The 24136-nt window shown below is 40.9% G+C and overlaps 1 protein-coding gene across 3 annotated transcripts in view; it reads right to left on the bottom strand.

Moving 5' to 3' along the window:
* SCRN1 (secernin 1) overlaps window positions 1-20202 on the bottom strand; it is a 35108-nt gene extending 14906 nt beyond the window's left edge. For 2 of the 3 annotated variants that reach the window (XM_005144438.3, XM_031044989.2), the window contains exons 1-2: window positions 20134-20202; window positions 10269-10428 (exon numbers count right to left, since the gene is read on the bottom strand). In XM_005144438.3, the coding sequence (XP_005144495.1) occupies window positions 10269-10427 (159 nt within the window). In that variant the 5' untranslated portion in view covers window position 10428; window positions 20134-20202. Of the gene's footprint in view, window positions 1-6817; window positions 6945-10268; window positions 10429-20133 lie in introns of those variants that run through there. The other variant, XM_031044990.2, reaches the window with a different exon arrangement.
* Window positions 20203-24136: the final 3934 nt, after the last annotated feature.

Here is a 24136-nt window from a genome sequence, read left to right as displayed (position 1 = left end):
TTTGGACTTAAAAACAAGCACTGTTTTTCCAGACAGCATGGAAGAGAGCTTGAGCCATCATTAGATCATTGGCTTGTACCAGCCAAAAAAATGGGGTTTACATTTTATTACTGAGGTCACATTGTGTTCTTCAAGGACCAAACTCCACCGAATTTTCTTTTGAGGAAGCTGAAGCTGTCTGTGTTATTTATGAGACATTCTGAGTGGCCAGCATTCCTGTTGTAGCATCTGCCTTGCAGGAAGTAATCGGCAACATTTTTCTGGAGGAATATTTGGCCAGAGGTGTCAAAGGAAGCAGGATGAGTAGACTGGACTAGTGGACTAGAGGTTGTTTGCCATGAAAACACATACTGTGAATACATTGGAACCTAAAGCCAGAAGAATCAGCCCAAGATTATTAGCAATGAGAAGCTTTTTTTTTTTCCCTAACCTGTCTTTCCCCCTCTGGGGATTGCACAGCATGATAACCTTCAGCCTCTAATTTTGGGCAATGATTTTCACAGTAATAGTTAGGCTAGCATACAATTAAAATGTGTAACAGATCACCTTTGGTCAGGAATGGCATTTGTAGAGTCCTTCACTCTAACCATGCAAGAAGGACACTAGAAATGAGCTTGCCACCTTCATTAGTAATTGTGTGGAAACAGGTCAAACTGTCACCTTTTTATAAAGCAAATGACAGGTGAAACAAGAGGATGATTTTTCACCAAGGACACATGATAAAAAAAAGGTGGGGAATTCTTTCATTCCAAGGCATTAAAAATAGAGTAGGGACATGCTTCCCTTTTTCTTTCTGCTGTGTGCTTCAGTTTGATTTTGGCTTAGGCATTAAGACCCCAGCAGGAACTTATATAAGTACCTGCTGTATTTGCTGAAGAAAATCCCTAATATTTGACCAAGCTGTTTGACCAAATCGTTTATATAGTAATACACTATGATTGTGTACAGGCAGATTCTTCATCTACTGAGGTGCAACAACACCAGGCACTGGCCAGGAGCTATGATCCCACTAATAAAAAGCACTACACAGCTCACCCTCTGCTTCATTTGCTAACCCAGCCACACTAGGGCAGACATTTCTTATCAGGACTCCACCTTCTCCATGTGAGCTGCCAGCAAGCAAATTGCATTTTTTGACATACTGAGTTTTTTCAGAGCTTTAGGTGAGAGCTGTTTGGATAAGCATGTGTGTGACTGAAGAGAGAATAACTGTATTTCCTGGACATGCAAAACTGGAGCTGCAGCAGCAAGAAAAAGGTTGGACAAGCACCTTCCCACATTACATATGAAGATGCAACCAGAGCAGCTATCAGGAGGCAGGGCTGCAGCCAGGCAGACACCAGTCCCTGCACAGCACTGGACTCCCTAAATCTCAGCACAGGTGGTCAGCTAGCTCGAGCCCTCCTACAGAGCCATTCAGGACATGACTCTTCCTCACACTGCAGCAGAAAGCAAAAACCAAGGCACAGTGAGGAAGAGATGTTAGTACTCCATAAATCCGCACTTGCATAGCATTCTCTAGCTGAATAGCCCTATTATACAAGCTTGCTTATGCTGCTGTTTTGATTTTCCAGAAGAAAAAAAAAATTGATTAAAACACACTGAAAAAGTGATGGTTAGGCTGAAAAAAAAAAAAAAAAAACCGCTGAATGCCTTTTGCCTGCAAAACATTCTGGCTACCCTTGCTACCAACTGCTGATTACTTGGAGCCTCATTCGAAAGCCAAACATTTCCAAAGCTGCTATTCATGATAGAGATTTTATTGTCAATGGTAGCAGTCAAGAAAGGGGAAAGAGGAAATTGTTTGCTCCTGCTTGAAGGATCCAGAGCATTCTGGGGAAAAAGTGCTTTTGCTTTGTAACTACATAATCATATGCCAGAAACCATTTAGAGGCCCCTCTACCTCAGAATAGAGCTGTCACCTTCTAAACTGCTTCTTTACATTCCCCAGTCCAGTGATAAGCAAACATGGACCATATCTTCATATTATTTTCAGCTTCCATACGTTAGCTTATGTACACAATGTTCAAGCCTCACTTATATAAAATGCCTTAGGAGACCTAAATAACAGAAAACCATTCCAGTTGATAGCAGCTGACAGGCTTTGTAGGACTAGCATTGTCTTGATTCTTGTTCAACAATCCTTTGCCATGGTTATTGCTGAAAAAACCTTGATAAGATTTTACCTTACCATTAGAACTAATTAATCCAGTAAGCCGAAAAGTAGGCAGTCAATACGACTGATGTATTAAGGCAGGCATTTGGCTCGTATTTGCTAACAGGTATGAGCTTATCATAAAACTAGGGTCCAGTTGTGACAATAGATTATTCATTTTAAACAAACCTCCCACTCTGCAACTCCACTCCCTTTTCCCCCCTTAAGATAACATTATAAACTTCCAGATAAAAGAGTATCTTCATGTAGGAAACAGAGGAGCTGAACTATTCACCTGTAGCCAAGACACATCAATTGCAAAGGTAGCTCAACTAGCATTTGCAGCACAACAAACCATTGCTGCCTATTCCACAGAAATCAGAACGTATGGTTATAACAGTATACATGGAAGCAAACATGGAAGAAAATAGTGGGGAAAGACAGCACTATCCACCAAAAGACCACCCTGGCCACTATATCTTTAGACCTCAGATGATTACAAGATTTCAGGAGGAAGCACAAGGGACAACCTCCCTGTCCTCTCTCCTGCACCCCACTGACCTGGCAAATCCCTCCAGCACAACCGCATAGCATCCTGTTCTGCTGAGAGCGGTGTCAAACTAGGCAATAACAAATAAAATGGACATAAGGTACTGCTGTGATTCTGCTTGCTACCAGCCCTGTCTTTAAAATTCTTGAAGCATCCAGCCTCAGCGTGTCCTAACAGTAACATTTTTCTTTGAGTATGAAAGCTAAACCAGAAGAATACTCATACATTTGGTGGTAATGGCTCTGAATGAGTGGTGTCAGGCTCCATTCATTTGCTAGAATCCCAACCCTGAAAGCAGCATAACTGGCATGATGCCCTGTGACAATAAATTCCCATCAGGAAATTTCAAAGCAACAAACAGAGACTTCACATACAAGAGAACAAGCCAATGACTTTAAAGAGAACTGAGCAGGCTGGAAACTTTTTATTTTGCTTACAGTGTATCAAGAAAAGCATCTTATGAAGGCAGTTTTAAGCACAGTACAAGGCACCGATGATCTCCCACCCTAGCCAAGGCGTACAGATATGTTGGAGGTATTCCAAAACCAGACACAACAGTTATAAGCACAAGAGATTTCTTCTTTCATTAATGAAAAGAACTATTGTGCAGCTTCTACTGTACCCAAGCTGCAGAAGCCCAATTCCTAGCACTGTCAGTCAGGTCATTATGAAATATCAGTGAAATCACACAGGCTTCAGCCCCGGATAACAAAGGCAATAGTCAGGGAATGCTTTAGAAAGAAATAATCTTTGAAGAAGGGCCATAAACTTCTAGATTCCAGAGGAGATTCCTCCACACCACTCTCATCAGACCCAGACTTTAAGTCGGCATTAACTCTTAGCCACTTCAAGCACTGCTGTATCACAGCACATATTAGAAAACAGCAAAATAGCTGAACTATTGCATTAAATCAAGAAGTTGCACTGTGGCTGTTTTTAACATGGCAAAAATGTGACAAGGCAGTCTGCCAGCCTGCTGCCTCCATTGCCATCAAGACTGAGAGCCTGGTGGGATCTGTCTATACAGGCAATTCCAGAGGTGACATGGGCTACATAAGCCCTCCCACCATAGTGAAATAAGGAACTGGAAAGATAAAACATGGTTGTTCAATAAAGCCCCACATCCCTGTGAATGTGCCTGACAGAATGAGTTTTACAGACATTTCTGTTGCTGCTTATTTACAGGGGAAAAAAATGCAATACAGCTAAAAGGACTGAGAATGACATTCTCTGAAAAGAAAAATATGCAAGCAGCAGCACATACTGCTAGTGGCAAGTTGATGCTCTTAGCACTGCTTGCTTATGCACTTAACCAGCACCAAGTACACAGTGGAAGACACCTGGTTAACTTTACAACACCCATTAAGCACGGCCATGGTATCATAAAACTAGCAGCAAAACTGCTGTGCCGCAGTGGAGGGGACACCCATGCATGAGGATACACCTAGGCTGAGTACACCTCAAGTGGTCAGCCCTAGTTCTAGACGTCACACAGTCAAACCGGAATGGTGAACAGAAGTCTCCCAGTGGCAGGATGAATCCTTAGGTAGCTAGCTTTCAAAGACACATGCTATGCTAGTACTTGCAACCTGATGTTTTAGCCAGATACAAACAGCAGCAGCATTTACTAGGTATAGAAATACAGAACAAAACCCATTCTTTGAATTAAGAACAGTTTTTCCTTTTTTCATGAAGAGCCTAGCACATTTTATGTGAACTTTTGTATTTGCTTATTGTTCCTTGCTGTTTCTGTTCATTGATAACTGCAAAATTTGAATCTGTATGCCTCTGATCTCCAGCAGTGTTATTTATCCTGAAGACTAAGGATGATAGATTTTATTCTAGAAAATAATTGGAGCAGCTAGAAAGAGCCAAACAGTTCTCCTGTCCAAAAGCAGAACTACTCTGACCCACTCTAACCTACTCTGTCATGCCACCAAGGAGTTTCAGGCAGGGGAGCCATAGGACAGAAATATGCTCAGCAAAATTAAATACGAAAATCTTTAAAGAAATAAAACACCACAAAGTACAGCAAGGCACCCAAGGTTGAGAATACTCACTGAAGACAGAGTCAGAGTTGATTTAGCAGTCAACTCACCTCTTGTTCTTTATGCTGCAAATGTGGGTGATGAGCAAAAGTAAAACTGAAAAGGGATGAAGCTTATCAATTCAATATTTTAAAACATTAAGAAACAGATGTCAAAGAAGCTACAAAAAGATGTCAAAAAAGCTACAAAAAGCCCATCACAGAGATATCCCTGGAACTCTCAGGTATCCTAGGACTGATTTCTTTGCTTGGGTACTTTCAAATGCCTGCTTACACATCTGTTTTGCCATTAATGAACAGTTTGGGTCAAGACAGCAATTTTTTTTGCCCCAGACAATTCCAGCATTCTTCCTCCTCTTCCTTTTTGTTCCAATTTAAAAAATAAAGAGAGTAAGTTAAAAAAAAAAAGTTCAAGGTAACCAGTTTTGCTTTAGTAGCAGAAAGGAGCAAAGCAGCAGCACTCCTGCAGTAAAAAAACAGAGGCTTTGAGAGGGCAGAAACATCCAAGAGATTATGGCTTCTACCTCTGAACTGCTGCCAACCCATGCACTGTGTTACAAAGCAAAGTCAAACACATTAGTTTAAAAGCCAGCCGCCTGCAGTGGAGCAGAACAGAGAAAAAGCCCACATTAGCCAAGCAACATACTCTGTTGAAGGCAGAAACCACTTTCATTAGTTGCTATCTGCCTGTATAGTGCCTCCCTTCTATCTCTCTGCGAAGTCTAAGGGTTAGCAAACAAGGTGGCTTGATGCAAGACATCTGCCTGGGTCATGAGATAGGCTGCTTATACAGCGAGTTATTGGGTCTCAACTGAGCAGCAAAGAGAAAGCAGGTTCCTGAACTCAGAGCATTGTAACTCTTTAGACTACAACCTTTTTTGTCTATATAGTGTAAATGAAAATTTTCATCATCGGCACAAACACTGCTGTGTTTCATCATTTCCTGCTAGGCAGCACTTACCCATGGAGGTGTCATAGCAGGGGTGCCCCATTCAAGTTTGCAGCTGCAGTAACTTGCCTGCAAGAGTGGCACTGTCAATCTAATCTGGAGGCTCCCCAAGGAGCAAATTCTCAATAGATTAGGTTGCTGCTTGACTTTTGTTATCAGGTTCTGAACATCTTATCCCCAGATTTAATGCAAATAACCCTAAGAGCTGGCATAACAAGGAATCAAAGTATACCAGAATTAAACTGTGGCATTAGAATGATACCTGGGGATTTAGTTACAAGTACCAGAATTAAGTACCTCCAGGTAATACAAAGCCAGCTTTAAAACACTCAAAGTCTGCTTTCCAAGCTTTGTATCTATCTTGCAACATCAGATAGAGACCCCTCAGTTAGCTTCAAGTTCTGTGTCAGTGCTCAGAACAACACACAGCAAAGTCTTCCTGCTCTTCTGAAAAAAACTCAGCAAGAGATGGTAGGGTATCCTTAAAAAAAAAGAAAAAGTAACAGCCAAACAACCAAAACCACTCAGGTATAACTGTACCCCGAAGTTTCAGAGAACACAGAATTCCTCTTGCACCACAGAGGGCTGACTTTAAGCCCAGAAGTGTTTGATACCAGCATATTAGAAAAATGGTCCATATTCCACAATTTGATAGACTTTGTTGTAGAGCATCCTTTCTATTTTCCCACTTCCACTCCTCCATAACTTGCATGTTATTAAGTTAGGAAAGCTTTTACAGCTCTGCACTGAAACAAGCAACCATGACTATTTTCAAATCATGGATCGAAGGTCAAATCAGAAAAAGTGAGGTTGATCTAAAAGAAAAAAAAGAAAAAAAAATGACCTGGAAAATTCAGCTAACAAAAGGTCACCCACTCAGGACTTCCAAAGAAGAAAGAAAATCACAGCAAGCAGCATGTTACCAGAGAACAAGAGAAACCTAGTCAGTAAAGTCTACCTTAAAAACAAGATAGAGGGCTTCACTTCTTAAAACTAATAGTGCTCCGATTAGATTTTGGGACCTGTCTCTAATACACATGAATACAACCTGAATCCTCACAAACACATGAAAAACTCTTGAAATCCACAACTGGGGAAAAAAAAGAGCACACTTACTTTTAGTAGAGAAATTCAAAAAAAGGCCCCTATTTATGGTTAGGGGAGCAGATCTGCACAAACAAGCTTACTAGACTGATCACTACAACGAGGAAAAGTGCTGATCAGCATCTGAAACTGCAAAATTACAATGCAAGACAAGAACAAACTTTTGAGAAAGTTGGAAAGTTGTCACACAGAGAGCAGACCTTAATGAAAAGCCCCATTGTTCAGGGTCTTGGGAATCTGCTGACATGAAGGGAAGGAATTATGTTGATGAGTTAGCTGCAGTTACTTGTCTGGTAGGTTGAGCCAAAAAGATCAAGCTTAAAATGACTTGCAGTATTGACTGAATTCCCGTGTTTAAGGCTCTGCCACAAACTGGCTGATAGCTATATTGCACTGTCTGCAAGATTCCTTTATAGCAGACCTGCTTAGCTAGTTTTGAAAACACAAGGGAAGGAAAACTGTAGCAAAAATACCCCCACCCAATGATAACTGAAGTGTTGGCAGTTTTCACAGGTTTTAAAGAACAAAGTAGTAATTCTGAATATGTCAAAGGCTGCATCTAGAAACAGACATTCCTCTTCACTCTCCCTATTAGCTAATTACCTCTGACAGTAAGTTTGTTTATAAAATGGATATAGTGTTGCACGCCTTATACTTAAAAAACATGAAGCAGCTGAATTCAAGAGCTTCCTTAAAGCTTTCCGTAACTTTCAGAGGTACTACTAACTGCACACATGGAATTAACAGACTTTGCAGAAGCTCTGCCTATAGGTATACATGCATTTGCTGTAAAACAAGAGTAGTCTTAGACACAACCCTACAACAGGAGAAATATATACATTTCAGCTAATTAACAAAACTGAAGACTGTACTTCTATTATTACAAAGCATGTTTGAAATATCAATCTTCTTATTCACTAGTGTCCTTATTTTGTAAAACAGCAAAACCTAGAAGCAAACCTAGCAGCCTAAAACTTGGATTGTAGAGCACTTACTGATCAGTCAATCTTTCACAATTCCTACAAAGCAGATTATTATAACATTTTTCTAAAGACCTTTCAAGTGGCCAGTTCTAAAAGAATAGAATAGGTTATTTCTAAAGACATTTACCCCACAGCACTGGCATTTTCTAGACTTGTTTGACTGAACACTCACTCTTGGCAAGTGGGGGAAAAAATCTTGAACTTTAAAGAAGAATTAACAAATACATCTATGCTTAGGTCTGTCCAAAGGAGAGCAGTTAAAGGAAACAGGAAGAATTTCAACAAACATCTGAAGCCTGTACGTTTCTGCATACCACTATCCTTGGAAAACCTCAGGCTAGCTAATGAAAAATTATGCAGAAGCCAAATGATCCAGCTAACTAGAGCTTAAGCCCCTACTTAAATAAAGTATTAGTCCATTCCTGTCCCTTTTCTAAAAGTGCATCTTCACCACATTGCAACAAACCTCACCTTCATTAATAAAGAACCAACCGAACATTTAAGGGGGAGGCATGAAGGTACTGGGTAGCAGAACAGATCTACAAATGGCAGTGTGCTAGGCAAAAGGACTGTGCTCCCTGCTTCCAAAAGACTGGCAAGAGAGTCCAGTTTATGACTGATTGCTATTAAAAGCATTACATGGGTGAGAGAGGGATCATAATAAGATCACATATGTCTTAATTAAACCCTTCATCAAATCATGACAGTCTCATCAAAGAATAAAATATGGTGCAAAAAGACCAAAGGAATCAAGTACTCTAACATTAAGTTCTTACAAAGTATCCTTTTTTATCCAAAGGATAAAAATACTCAAGAGGAGCTTCTGGAAGTTCATTTTCCACAATAAGAATTATTCACTAAGAGGGTGGTGAGAAACTTGTTGCTGAAGTAAAGCTGTTGCCCACAGAAGCTGAGGCTGTCCCATCCTTGGCAGTGTTCAAGGCCAGGTTGGATGGGGGTTTGGGCAATCTGGTCTAGAGGAGGGTGTCCCTGCCCATGGCAGGGAGTTAGAACAAAATGATCTCTAAGGTCCCTTCCAACACAAACCATTCTATGTTTCTATAATAACATTTTTTTTCTCTCCATTTCCAGTTCAATGAAGAGAACCTTCAAACAAACAAACAAACAAACAAAAAAAGACTCTGAAGTTTTCTTCTTGTCTTACTGTCACACTTGTGTTCTGTGTGCTAACACAAGTCTACAAGGTGCTACCAATACAGCACTAGAAGTAACAGCAAGTTACCTGTACTGTCCAAGTAGTGCTTTTGGACAGGAGGAGGGGATTTCTTCCTATTCAAGATTGAACCATTTAATAATGCACGAGTTGTACCAGATGTTGGTAGAAACAATAATCAAGAGAACATTCACTATTAGAACAAACAAGCCCTCTGACATTTGGAAGTTGTCCCACTTGAAATACAAAATTAAAACTGGCACTGCCCTTAGGATCCCCTCTGGGGAAGTGACAATTCTATCCATAAGGAACCTGTAGGGATGACAGTCACCAACTGGTGCAGAACTCCTAGTATTCTCAGCCTTCTGCACAGAGACAGGAGGAAGTTGAATGCAAGGAACCTCACAGCTCCTGCTTTCCCAGCTGCCAGCAAGAGCACAAACCTGTGAACTCTAAAAGCTCCTGGCAGTGCAGGTCAGGCTCTGTGTCCTCTGCTTTTTAGCTACCTGCACCAATCTTCATCTTCCCTTCTGTCTCTTCATTCCTTCTTCACCACACTTTCCCCTCTTCCCATCTTCCTGTTTCACTTGTCCCCTTGTTTCACACTTCCACATCTGCTTATCCTTTCACTTCTTCCATCATTAAAGTGAGGCTACAGTAAAAACTACAATTAAAATTACTTCTAGCAGGGTCTCGTTCAACCTGCATCCATGGCATCAACATCTAGCTACAGGACTCCACATCCAGCCTGGACTCAGAGAGAAGCCACAGTACTGAAAACTGCCCATGATGCAGATGCCTCAGCTGCAGAACATGTCAAAGCCAACTGTATGAACAAGAGTTACATCAGTCTTACAAAGTTTACACTATTGCTTTCCTCCTCACTTTGCCTTATTAGAGCATAAGTTCTTTTGAGGCAGTGATTTCTGGCTACCTGTTTTGCAACACGCGTAGCATAGTGAGGCTCCATTACAACTCTAAAACAAACTATCATGAAGAAGAATAAGTCATATGGCAAGTGACAAACTTTGAAAATTTGCTCTAACTTACAGTTAGCCAGAATACTCTTCCCTTAAAAAAAAAAAAGTCTGGCCTGTCTCTGGATTGTGGCTTTTTCCTCAAATAAACAAAAAAGTTACATTCTGAGTTTCGCTTTCAGGACTGTCAAAACTCTTGTCTGTTCTCTACTTGAGAGGTTTGAGTGAAGGGAACAAGGCCTCCACAGTCTTACTGGAAAACAAGACAGCATTCATTTCTTCCAATGATAATAATTTCTCACAGTTTGAATGTAACAGTTCACCCTTACCTCAACTTTGCTTCCTGGATCATGATCTGCGGCAGCAAAGTAGACAACCTCCTGTACTTCATCCCTTGGCCTTGCAGAGTTCTTTCCGAACACCACCAGCCCATCTTTAGAACATGGGGGAAAGGCTACAAAACAGTAACTTGGGGGAGCTGCAGCCATCCTGGAAAGGAAAGGAAGAGTAAACAAACAAAACTAGTGTTTGTTGAATTCATAACTGCATGCATTAGAGAATCACTCAGTCTACCGCTACTTATTGTAGCTAAGAGATAACGCATTCCTTTTATCTGTCACTTGATTGTCCAATGATACTGGAAGATTAGCTCATAGGAAGCTTATCTTTATTTATTAATAAAATAAAAAATTATAGTAATTTTCAGACATTTTTCAGCCAAGGCTTGTGAAGGAATAATAAAGAGGAAAAAAAGATAACTGTACCTTAATGAGCCTACTCAGCCCTCACACAAAGAAGATATTCTGCACCAGAGCTGTTCAGGAACACATGACCTAAATGTATTCTGCTGACTCAGACAAGTGCAGAGACACAGAATAACTTTAAATAACTTACTCTCTGCTCCCATGCAGTTTGGTATTTTAAAAAAGAGAAAACATGTTTGAGGGATTCCTGAAGGAGGGCAATGGTGTAACTGGGAACTGAACAAAGATATAACACAATTATATCAAGAACTGTCAATTTATCTGCTCAGATCAGAGAGAGCCTGAAGCACTAACTGCACTTTATTTTCTCTGTGGTTTGCCTGCATTGCTGCCCTTACCTAAAGCTTTTTTTAAGCCATACCATTTCAGCACACACTTCTCACAGGACAGCAGGCCTCCAATATTAACCCAAAGAAAGAATACCTTTTGGATTAAGGTGATAACCCATAAAGTGGTAATCATTTGTGAAAAACATACTTAAAAGTTTGCCTATATATTATGAACAGATGTTCTACCTTGCAAAAAACAACTTCAAGAGAAGAGAGTGTTAAAGGTTTCCACTACCAACACAATGTGGCATGATGACTTGTCTGGAGAACTGACATGACCTTTTAATTTAGGTAAGATTATACACAAAGTTGCCATTTGAGTTGGAAGTGCACTAGGAAACAAACCAACCCCTTTTTATAAGCAGAGTTTTGACCAGTGGGAAAGGACAAGCTACTATGAACTGGAATGGCTTCAGCTGAGAGAATACAACCAGCAGAGGACACGTACCTGCAGACTTGAGTATTTTAACATTGTCAGTATACTTGTTTTAGGTAAGTGTCTTGCAGACACACATGAAGACAAAGTCCGCTTCAATTGCCACTATTACCACTTCTGAGACATCAAAGCATTATGATTAAACTGAAATGCAACATGTGGAGTGTTGCCCAAGCTTCAAATACTAATGAAATCATGTAGTGTTTTGTTACAAATTATTTGAGTATGTACATTCATTTTGCTGTGTTGGCGATGTCAACATAACTGCTTTCCAGCACCCTAAGAAGTCACATCTACCTTCAGTTAAGTCATCATTTAGTGCTCTAAATTTGTCTTCTGATGCCTTCCCAGATCAGCCAAAATCCTGAATAACTTGCAGGCTTACTGTAGACCTGAGTACTCAAAAGAAATATTTTCTTTATTCTAAACACAAACTAAGTGGATTTATTTGAAATACATAAGGCAGCTGAAAGACATTAGACACCCAACAGCCTAGAGAGAAAGTTTAAAGTATTAATACTGATTTTTATTACATTAAGTTGTAAGTAGGCTTGAAAAGATGGAGGAGGGAAGACTTCAGCACTGTATTACTGAACAAATTGGAAGGTATGTAAGGCAGACTTTCACATACCTACAGACTAAAGTAGGCAGCGAAAAAAATTAAAAACTTCTATCTAATGTTTTACAGACTCCTGAAGTCCTCCTTGGAATAAAGCAGCCTCAATTGTACTTGTGAGGATTTGTTTAATTTTTGTCCCTTAAACATACCAACAGTTACTAGACAAAAAAACAAACTGCCATTTTGTTAACACTTTTAAAGTACGAAAGTATGAGTAAACTACACTGTAACTAGAGTTCACTTCAACAGATTTCATGGGGGGTGGGTATATAACAGTTAAACACTGCAAGTTGAATATTACAACCTTATACTGAAAACATGACTGTCATAAGAGTTAGCACTGAGACCTTAAATCGTATTTCTAGAGAAGGAAGCTAGCCGTGTACTACAGTTTAACTCTACTCAGTTTGCTAGGTAGCAGTTTTTCCTAAAACCTAATTTGGTTCATTTTCAATATGGTAAGGATGGCAGTTTCTCAGATACACCTGCAGCTTGTTTGTTCACAAAACTACTGAACTTCACCTTCCATCACTTAACTAAAGCAGTCTGTTAGTAGCCGCCTATCTAAGCGGGACATTTCTACTTGCCTACTTAACTTTCTTTTTTCCTTAGTTCAATTTCAGGTTGCCCTCATTCTCAGTTTCACACATTTGCCACCTCTTTGCCCTCTCACAAGGTACCATCTTGACTCAGTACCGAACAAGCATTTTTCATCTACAAGAGGAACAGAATACTCCTCCTCCACAGTACCTCTGATAAATCAGGCTAATTTACAAAACCACCTACCGTTAATCCCTACTCTTTCTTCACAGATTATTTGCTCCTCCAACAAAAGGCAACCCTGAAAACCTTAGAAAACACTGGGAATAACTGCAAATAGATCTCAAAGAACACCCACTCACACAGTTCATTACCAGAGTGCATATTAGCACACAAGGCTGATTTTCTCAGGTCTACATGTTGGTGTAGACAAAGGTAAATCTACACTGTATGTCAACAGACCCTATATTTGCAGACCATTACACTCATGGACGGGCCACTGCAACTTAAGAGGAACGGGGACCATAAAGTCTATATACAAAACCTACATACATTCTACATATGAAAGCAGTAGAAATAGACAAAGAGCTGTATGTTATGCTATGCCACAATGTAATGCTGCTGCAGTTTCACATAGTTAACAGGCACCACACTTGACTGACCCAGAATCACTTTCCACGAAGGTTGCAAAATCAGCTCTGAGCAACAGTCACAAGGTAATACACTCCACTTGCTATCTTTTTATTTGACAAAAATGTACTACAGCAGGGATGCAATATTACACGTGGCCATCTTTTTTTTTCAGTCTTCTGGTCACTGTGGCCTTTAGTTTGTGTTCTGACACTATGAAGTTTTGGTTTACAAGTTCCTTGATTAAGATCATCTCTCACTGTGATAAATCTCATTTAGAAGCTGCCAAGCCAAATTAATTCTATGAACAAATAACCGCTACTGTCAGCAGTAAAACACATGAGCACTGGGCAACATCTGGCTCCAAACATCACCATCTGAAACAACAGGTATGACAATTATGAGGCCTTTATAAACATGCGTGAACATGACCATATTCCTGAAATAGGGTGAATATGTAAGTGCTATTGCCCAGCACCATCTCAAGAAGACTAACCCACAGATTTTGATAGAAACAAAAAACTAATTTTCCAGTTGAAAATACCAAGATCCAGAGCATTTCATTTTAGAGTATTTTCAATTCCACAATATGAGGATCTTACAAATGCCAACGTGTATTAAGACAGGTCATAAAATTTAATTAGAACAACTTGTACTATTAGTGTCAAAATCTGTCTTCAACCAGACTTCTGGAGTGTTTAACAAGGAAAAAAATTGTTATTCTTTAAGTCTGTACATACAGATTGTGACATAATCTAATTAAAGCTTCATTTAGATGTCATTTTTCAGTTATTAAAAAAGGCATAGACAAATAGTTCTGTTATAGCAACAGACATGGAGGAAAATTGCAGTAACCCATCCTCCCCTGATGAACACAGCTGTCAAGAGACGGAAGCCACACTCCTAGAATAATAGGGATGGGCATATATTATTCAGCATGTTTTGGAATCTTCCTCCCACTAGCCCAACCCCGGAAAACTTAAATAGCTGTGTATCTACAGCAAAGCACTCTGAGCTTAGCAAGTCAGAGACCAGACTAAAGACAGAAAGATTTTCATACTAACTTGCTCAAGACTTTTTTGTTTGCTTTTCTGGGTGGGTTTTTTCTCTGAATAACATTATGTACTGCTTCTCCCAAAGCTGCAACTTGGTACTGAAATAATCTTTTATAAAGTTCAAGAATCTGACTGCTACAATAACTTCTCAGAAAGGTAACTTCATCCTCCCATATCAAATAGATGTCCTCTTTTCAATCCAACCAATTTTCCTTGTTTGCCAAAACACCCTGAAGATGTTAAGCACAAAGTAGATATTAGTATTATGAAGTTATAAATTATGTGAATACTGGCTTGCCAACGGTAGCTTTCATAGTTGCTGTGTCTTACTTATAGCGTTATTTTTTTTAATAATATTAGTTTTTGAAGCTCTTCTAATAACTTACTGTTTGAGCAATTCCAAAGCTTATTTCTAAATCAGTAAAACCAACAGCAGGTTATTTTCTGTGTCTTTTCTTTCAATTGGAAAAGAAAACAATAGGCTTATAATGAAATGGCACTCACTAGGAAGCAAAGGGCAATAGAAAGGATTAATGAGAAAACAGGGTCAAAAAAAAGGTGTCTTGAAATTTTATTCATGTTTATTGAACTGAACCAGTATTTACTCTGCACACTTTTTTAATTGCTTTTAACTTAATGCACCGTGACTTTATCTAAGGAAAATCTAAAGATGTCCCTAACATCACATACACAAGTCCTTTAGTCTTAATACAAGTTAGGTTAGCTAGGGCTTCTGAAATGGTAATAATTAAGATTTACTGTTAATGTTAACTAAGATTTACACCAAATAAAAATTTCTGAAGTAGCTATTCCTATGTGTAGAGCTACTGCTTTCCTAACAAGGCACCATTTAGGTGCACAAGTACACAGTTCTGCCCTTAATACACCACGCAGGATTTTTTTTTCTACACCAATATAGTCTCTTGCCTAAGAATTTAATAATACCCAGTCACCATCACATAGAGCAATACCAGATCAGTAAAAGATATTACATGAGAAGTCAGCTACCACTATTACTGCTTGTCTTCACAAGAAATCAAAACAACGCTCAAGTAGATATCAAGGAAGAAAAATTCAGTGAGCCCAAGCAGTCAGCACTGACAACAGAAAAGCATTCACCTCATGTTACTATGCATAAGATTTAACTGTAAAATCTGCCTTGCATTGATACAATTTGACTCAGAAGCTGGCAAAACTTCAGCTTGATCAAGCCAAACCTTCACCTAGGAACACAACTGCTACATTCATTACTAAGCATAGCTATGCGTCCTGGGTTTAGCACTATGCTAGCAAGTTTTCCAGCATGGATGGAACCAGGAACACTACACCTTGCTTTCATTTAGCTTAGTGAGGTACCTGCACAGATATATCACAAAAAATGCATCTTCTAAACAACTTCAGAGTTTGTCTTCGAGAGTTTTTGGAATTAACTGTTGTGCTTTCAGAAGCACAGACATAACCAAAATAGATACTGCCAATGCTGGCAATAATCAACATCATGTTTCCAAGACAGTGCAGGTCTTTAAGAGACCACAAAAACAAGGGTGGAAGGGTTAACGCTGGGGTTTCATCTCAGACCCCCATAGCAGTTTGGTCTGATCATATAGCCTATTTTTTCCACTCTCTCTCCTACAGTTTCTTTAAATTAAAGCTGGTCTGGAGCGAGTGCTTTATGTACCAGAAATACACAGGGTGCCAAACTTGCTGGTAAGTTCTCAGCACAATTTTGGTGATTGACAGCATTTTCTTTAACATTTATATTGCATAAAAGATTTGAGCTGCTTTAGAAGTCCAGAAGCACATTAAACCTTTTACAAAGACATTCTGTGTATTAAAGAATGACTTCACTATATTTTGGGCTTTTATAAAACAGAAACCCAGCTGTGATAATGCTTCTGAATTATTTCAGTAGCATTTAAAGACCTGTTTTCATTGCTACCAAACAGAACAAGTGACATAACCTGCAAGAAACATGTACAATGAAAAACTGAGATGCAGCATCTGAACAAGGATCCTCAGATTTGGATCAAGACATTAGGAGGGGAAGAATATATCGAATAGGCAACACATTTATTCTTAATTCTTCCATATTTTTAACAGGCTGGCAGAAAGAAAGGTCAGTTAGAACTGTGAAAACTTTGTTCAGGCTTCAGTTCTTTGTTCTGAACCCCTGTTTTAGCTTTTAAATTAAGCTGTGCCTGAGACAGCTTATATTTCCATTTACAAATCAAGCCTAGTGTCTTATGCACATAGAGACATGTGATCTCTGCATCCTGCAGAAAAGCAATGTTTCCAAAACCAGAAATGAAAAGCAAAATTCATTCAGCTGCAAGCAGAGAACAAAGACAGCAAACTGAAAGGCACAACAATAATATTGTTTCCATCTCAGGAAACATTGAAAGGTTATTTTTTTAATTGACAATTTGGACAGCTTTAATGCATGACTTATCAGGACAGAGGAAGGTTGCATTTATCAAGAAACTAGAAAGCAGAGACTGTTCCTGAATATAAAGCACAAAACCATGCCAGATCTCCATGTCCCTATGGTTTGGACATTTCATCATTAGACCTTACTCAAACTGTTTGACTCTTTCCTTACCACCAACAGACACCACCAATTTACAACTTGAAGGTGCCACTCTCAACTTGGACAGTGTCTGTCTCTCTAAACTGTGTTTGAGAAGGTACCCGAGAAGAGTTATCAGCAGCTGAAACTTAGCATGCTCAACATTTCTCTGTCCATTCCTCCCTCCCATCTCCATTAACTACTGAAAATTTCTGAAGAATTTGCTCAAAATGAGTACCATCTCAAACTTTCACTTGGGGATTTGAAACGGTCCTTTTCCCCACTAAGTTCACTTTAATTTTGAATTACAAGACATAGCAATTCCCTACACCAGCATAAAATCAAGTTGCGCTTCAAAGCTTCCCTAAGCAGTACACCCCCTTCAGTGATTTAACTGAGCAAATGCATAATAGGCCTGTAAGGAACTGAAAATACTTCTCTTGCTGCATGTGGGAAAATTTGTAATATTCCTGGCAACAGCTGCCAGATTTCTTAAGACCATCTAACAGATTAGATACTGGCTACCAAATGAGTATGCTAAAACTCTTCAGCATTTGAAGTCCTAACAAATGGTAAGATTTCAGCTGTTATAAAAGTTTACAGTCCCTTGACCAATCAGTTCTATTTTAATACACACCCAACTTTTCAAAGTAGGCAGCTTTCAAAAAAGATAGGAGCTTATTTTTTGCCTCAAGAAATCTGAATTATGTTATTGAAGGCAGTTCTATTTAAAAACAAATCAGGGTCAGTCACCCAGAAGACAACAGATTTAAATCTCATTTCCATCACAGGCTGCACATAGAGGCAAAATTCATTATTTATACAGACTTTTTACTGAGTGGATGTCAGTGCACTTAATTAAGTCTCCAAGCAGCCACAGAACTCTGTTCCTTTTGTAGCTGGTATTCCAGTCTACAGCCTAAGGTCGTATCTGTAAAACCCTCCATTCCATAGAGAAGCACCTGTTTTCCTGCTTCTGCCACTGGTGCAGAGACCTTTGTTAGGAGCTCCTGGCATCTAAAGCATCTTTGCACAACACACAGCTTCATAATGAGAAGTCGCTAAGTGCTGCGTAACACTTAGCTACATAGCTTTCCTCTTTGTAAAGAGCCAGGATAACCCAATTTTGTGCTTTAGCTAGGCCTTCATCACTGCACATAAGAGACTGTCCACCTCCATGCACAGCTGGCTAATGCACACTGACTGGTAGTCATTTCAAATTAGCAATATCGTTATGCTAACAAAGGGCAAAATAAAAAGCAAAGTACCTTGCTGGAAGTCTCAGTTTAGTTTAAAAGATAACCTAGAACAACGGCAAGTGTTGTAATACTAGCAACAGTTTGCAAAGGTTAGGATGTAATGAAACACACTGGCAGAAACCAGCCATTTGGGTACCTTATGGAGAGGCAGTATAGACAGCAATTCTGTGCAACTTCCCAGTCTGCTGAACTTACACAAAGAGAAAGCCAACATACCACAGAGACAATGTCCAGCTTCACAACTCCTCAAGTCCACAATAAGCACAGAAATTCTTATGGAATCTTCTAGCATAAACTAGCACACTTTCCAACATGCAAGTTGCATAAAGCATCCACAGTTGATGACTTTGGAAGGAGAGGATGGAGAGCCAAATTCAGTACCCTTTACCAAAAACACCAAAGTCACCAAGAGTAAATAAATGGAGCTTAAGCCATGCCCAAATTTATGAGGAAAAAAGTTGCAAATTTCCTCAAAAAACACGAAGTTACCATAAAAATCTCAAACTCTAAGCATCAGAAATACTTTTCTGGGGAGGCCCAAGCCTACTTACATCAATAAAGGATTTGCATCCATCACATTTACCTCAGTATAACACCTGTGGGTCTAGACTGTCTATGTAAGCTCTAGGTTCTAAAGTACTTGGGAAAGGCTACAGCACTATGAATGCCTTAAGTCAATTTCAGTCCTGATTCATCTCAAACCAGTGAAAGTGCTGTGTCCACAGAGGTCAATTTCCTAAACATTTATGATTCAGGAGTCCAGATTTCTTTCTGTTTCTCTGGAGGGTTTGGGGAGCATGTTAGAAACAAACCAACATGCTTAGAGGTGCTTCAAATCCCTAATCCTAATTCTAAACAGCTTTTAGACCAATAGTTGAAACCATAATAGTCCATAGCCAAATGAGTCAGACACTCCACTTCTCACAAGTTCAGGTATTTATTACCTTCTACACTACTGAGCAAATTTAACATACACATGTAATTTGCATCACAGAATCTAACAAGTGAATTGCAGCACAGCCACTTCTCTGGAATAATTAAAGTTTCACATCTTAAGGGTATGGACGGGTTTACCCTGTTTTAAAGACATTTTTCATAGGGACAGATTTATATATATGTGCACTTCTAGAATCAGGCCCTAACAATGCTGTCTTCTGGCTATCAGCTGAAATTCCCCCCCCCCTCTAATTATCATTACTGGATACAATTTTTGTATTTTAACGCAGCTTAATCATAGTCTCTAGTATTACTATAGTAGCACGAATAGAGATCTTAGTTTTATAGGCTCCTGCAGGGAGGTATGTCTGCTCATCAGCAGCATGAAACCATCACATACCTACCTAAGCGTAACAGTATGCTTAGAAACGCACATGAAGGCATCTACATTTCAAGGTGACTATATGAAAAGGCACCTTCAAAATAAAGGAGGGGGGACACAGCCCACGCCAGGTCTTTAAAGAGCAGAAGGGAAAGCAGCAGTGTAGAGAAGGCAGCCAGGGAACACGGAGACCGTAGAGCCCGGCTCCAGACTGGGAGGCAGGGGACAGCGGGGCACGTCGCTTGCCAATGCCAGCCGCAACACCAAGCCCTCCCCCGGCCCCGGACCGCCACCCGCACACCCGGGCCCCGGCCCCCGCGGGGCAGCCATGCTACACAGTACCCGCAACCCCCGCCCAGGGCGGTGCGGTGCCTCCCGCCGCCGCCACGGGAGCAGGTGCGCAGAAGGACATCGCTGCCGGGGAACGGCGCCCGTACCGACACCGGTAAACCGGCTCTGCGCCATCCCTCCCCGCCATTCCCGGAGGCATCCATCCATCCATCATCCTCCCTCCCTGCCGCTGCCCAGCGCGAACGGGACAAGCCCCGCAGGCAAGTCGCTGCCCGCAGACCCCGCATCCCCCTGGCCGCTCAGTAAGGCACCGACCCCGCCGCTCACAGGAGGAAGGGGTCGGGTTGCTGCCGCCCTTCCCCGCCCGTTCCCAGCACGGTACCGTACCTCAGGACACCTCACGCTCCGCTCCCCTCAGCCTGGTGGCGGCCCCTACCGGTTGGGAGCAGGCGCGCGGCACCCTCCCCTCCCTGCGCGCGCAGCCGCCACCGAACCGCTCCGCGCGGCGAGTCCCGGCTGGTGCCGCGGCCCCGGGTGTTGGCGGAGGGGGCGGCGGTGCTGCTTGAGCCCCAGTGGACGGCACAGCCTGGTCACGGGCAGGGGGGCACCGCGGGGAACGGTCCTGCCCTTGCCGGGGACTGCTTCAGGTCCCCCCAGGTCCTGGCGGGCGCCTGCTGCCCTCAGGGCAAGCGGTGCCCCGCCGGTGGGTGATTGTACCCTCAAACACGGCGCCGAAGGAAAGGACCCCAAAGTGCAGTAAGAGGCATCCGTGTCCCGCATGCATGGGTAGGGAGTGGTGCATGCATCCTTCAGCCCCTCGGGGACCACAATTGTTCACTTTATGTGTTGGAAGAGTAGAAGCTCGTTCGTTCCGTTTTTGTCATATAATTGGGTGGGTAAGTTGTGTCCCTCTGCCTCACACACAGGATAAGTGTAGGGAGTAAATAAAGCAGGTAATTCAAACTGTGGCTGCTACCTGATTAACCAGTCACCTGGCAAAGCTATGAGGATTTCCTTATGGCCGGGGACATTTCTGCTGGCCACCTGAGAAGCATCACAGTGGGGTCCTGCCCCTGCAGCAGCTGAACCCCTGGGAACCTCTCAGCTCTTGGGATGCAGCAGCACCGGCACTGCCAGGCCCGGAGCAAGGTGGCACCGACCATCCCTGTGAGGCATCACACCGAGAACAGCATCCCTCAACTGTCGTGCATGGAGTGGGTGGCCTGTTCCATTCACCGCATGGAGCTGTCCGGTCTGTTCAGCACACAACCTGTGCCTCCATACAGAGGTGAGAGTAGCTTCACTGCTAGGTTTAACCATGCATGTCCCCAGCTACTTGGTTCAAACTGCTCTGGTTTAGGAAAACAAACACGGTTCGCTGGTGTGAGGCATCACCTTTGTGTTTCTATCTCTGTCTTCAAGGTAAGGAACCAAGGAACCTTGATGCACGCTGCACCAATACCTGCCTCAGACACACTTAGTGTGGAGGAGAATGACAGATATGTTTGATGGGAAGACAGGAGGGTTAAAAAGAAGCTGGTGACAAGGTCAGAAAGGCAAAGCTGTGTGGATGACATTAGAACAAAGAGCATTAAAAGCTAGAGCATTTCAGTGTCAGAGCAGGAAGGAGCAAGTGTGTTAGGTTGGTGCAGCACCGTGAAACTTGGGGAAGGCACAGAAAATACAGAAATCTATAAAAGAGCATTGTATCTAAGTCCAAGAGGTTTTACACTCAGCTATTGCCTCATTTCACAGTTTTCAAGGCTTTTTGCCAGCAGAACTAACTACCTAGAACACTGTCAGCATTTCTGCCATAGTGCTGCACAACTGGGCTGGGTGGTCAGAGTTGGATTCCTCAGGATACTTGCTTTTCTTCCTGTTTCTCTTCAGGAGCCTAACTCATTAACAAGGGGCAAGCCAGGCTAACATGTCTGCAGAAGCAGCTGCCACAAAAAGCACAGGACTGAGAGCCAGTCCAAATTTCAGTTAGTACTACAGGTGATGCACTCCTGCAAGGTAGGAATCAAGACACTTAAATATCACACTGCTTATTAGATCAGTAGACCTTGCTTAGTAATCTGGCAAAAAAAACAAAATGCCAGGCAGGATCTGCATATGGGATCCTACATGAAAAGGAAATTTAGAAGGAAAAATCCTGGAATGATATGCAGCAAAAAGACTTTCAACACCACAAGGAGCAGAAGGATCCAGGGGTCTGCATGTGCTCAGAAACTATGGACAAGCTTTGGACACTTGCTGTCAAACTTAATCACAGACATCATATAACCGAAGAGAAATTAACTGTTCCCCATCTAAATCTCAGTGAATGTGAAACATTGTGGCATCTGCACCTTTTGGGGGTATATCAGTTACCTGAATAGGGACTAATTTAGAAGTTATTACTTAAGACCAATGCTTTTCATTTTTAAATGCCAGGCTGATCATCAGCAACATGGGGCCCTTCATACTTTACGATTTTCTGTTATGTATTTTAAGAAAGACCTTTGTTTTCCTCCACTATCAGTTTGCTGTCATCAGAATTACAGTTCAATGTGTGCTGCAATAGAAAAAAGGCTGGATATCTCCTGCTTACAATACCTAACTGAAAGGTGATTGGAATCACTAAAAGGCTGAGGAGTTTATACCAATTTAATCATAACAATTTCAGTTGAACATAACAACCCAAATTCTTTGCTCTGGAATTACATCAAGGATTAACCATGTCACAAGCAGCTTGCTTCTTAGAATCGAAAAGATAGCCGATGAAAAGAGCAGGTGCAATTTAAAAGGAGGTTTAAATTATATCCTATAATGCACCACTTGCATTACCCATATTATGCTCACTTAGATGACTAAGTCTATTCTCTAATTACACTGGAGATGATTATGTCTGAGCATAATCTACCTAAGAATTATTAGGCAGTCTACAGAATGATTACATACTGGCAACACAGAAATCCTTGAGGCTTCCTTTCTGTGCAAGCTGTCATGAACTGCATAAAGCAGCAAGGATGAGTGGTTAGAACATGGTCCTGGGAATTAAGAGAGCCTGGGGTGTGTCGTTCTGCAATAAGCTTGCTGCTTGGCTTTGGATAAATCTTGTAACCTCATAGCAATTAAATTACCTCATCCATAAAATGGGGAGAGCATTTACACACAGCTGTATCTATGAAAACTTTGAATGGAGATTGCTGTGTAAACAGAAAATACAAAAGTATAACAATTAGGAGAAAGCCGCAATGCTTATTTATTGATTATTTGCTCTTTGTCGTTACCAACATAGCAGCAGAATTTATGGGTATTAAAAAATTATTTATTTCTTCTATGAAAAACAAGTTTCCAATTGGATGAAACATCAAAGAAGGAGTGCAGGAAGGACACATCTTTAGAAAAGGGAATTTCAAAGAACCTTTATTCCATGTTTTATCTGTGAAAGGAAGAGACCAGAAGGCAAATAAAGCACCATACAGCTTAAGTTACAGTTTATTTTTGTTCTTTTTTAAACACCTCTTTAGTTTGAGATCAAAGCCTATTCAGCAGAACTAGTACCCAAAAATCCTCAAGACACTGCAGCACTAATCTTTGATTTGTCATTTCCAAAATACTTTCTTCTGCAAGTTCCAGACAGCAGCCATGCAGGCATACTGCTGATGGAACTGGTTTTGTCAGCAGTGTTTAGAATGAAAGAAGGTGGCTTAATGCAGATGGTGAGAAAGACCATCTAAGAGTTGAAATTATATTTTAAAAATTTACTGTGACAGATTTTGGTGAAAGGGTAGTGTATCCAAGAAAGCCTTCATGTCAATATTCCTTTTTGCTGTTCCAAGCCACTGTCTCAGTCTTGTTCTCTCCAATGGAGCACTGATTTGGAGTACTTAAAAATCAGATTAACTGATTTTTAGGGGTTGTACAGAGTAAGTGAACCTACTTGCTGCCAAGTCAGAATTCAAATCTTATACCCATAAAGGCATCTCACTAAATTTAAATTATTCCTCTCACAGTGAGTGATAAGAATAAAATAACTTCTTATATGTGTTAGATAGAGTTGAAAACGTTGAAAAACCCTGCAAGACCCTAGATAATAGTTTCACCATAGACCAGTAAATTCAACTGATGTCATAAAACAATGTTAAAGAACAAAAAGTATCAAGAGTACTTGGGTGTCCTGGGTTTTGTATATGGTCATATTCATATGCTCCAGTCTGGAACAGAAACTTGATAGTACTTTTCCCATGCTGAAGGTGGCTTCAGCCATAACAAAGAAAGAGGGTGGCAGGTGGAATACTCTGATGTCAAGTAAAGATGTCACCTGCTCAGCTCAGTAAATATTCAAAATGGAAACCAAAAGAGAAATCACAGCTGCAGTCCCTTTATCCAATTACACCACTGA

Source organism: Melopsittacus undulatus, chromosome 1 (genome assembly GCF_012275295.1).
Source record: "Melopsittacus undulatus isolate bMelUnd1 chromosome 1, bMelUnd1.mat.Z, whole genome shotgun sequence".
Classification (NCBI taxonomy): domain Eukaryota; kingdom Metazoa; phylum Chordata; class Aves; order Psittaciformes; family Psittaculidae; genus Melopsittacus; species Melopsittacus undulatus.
The sequence above is the reverse complement of the archived record's forward strand: the minus strand, read 5'-3'. Positions and strand labels throughout refer to the sequence as shown.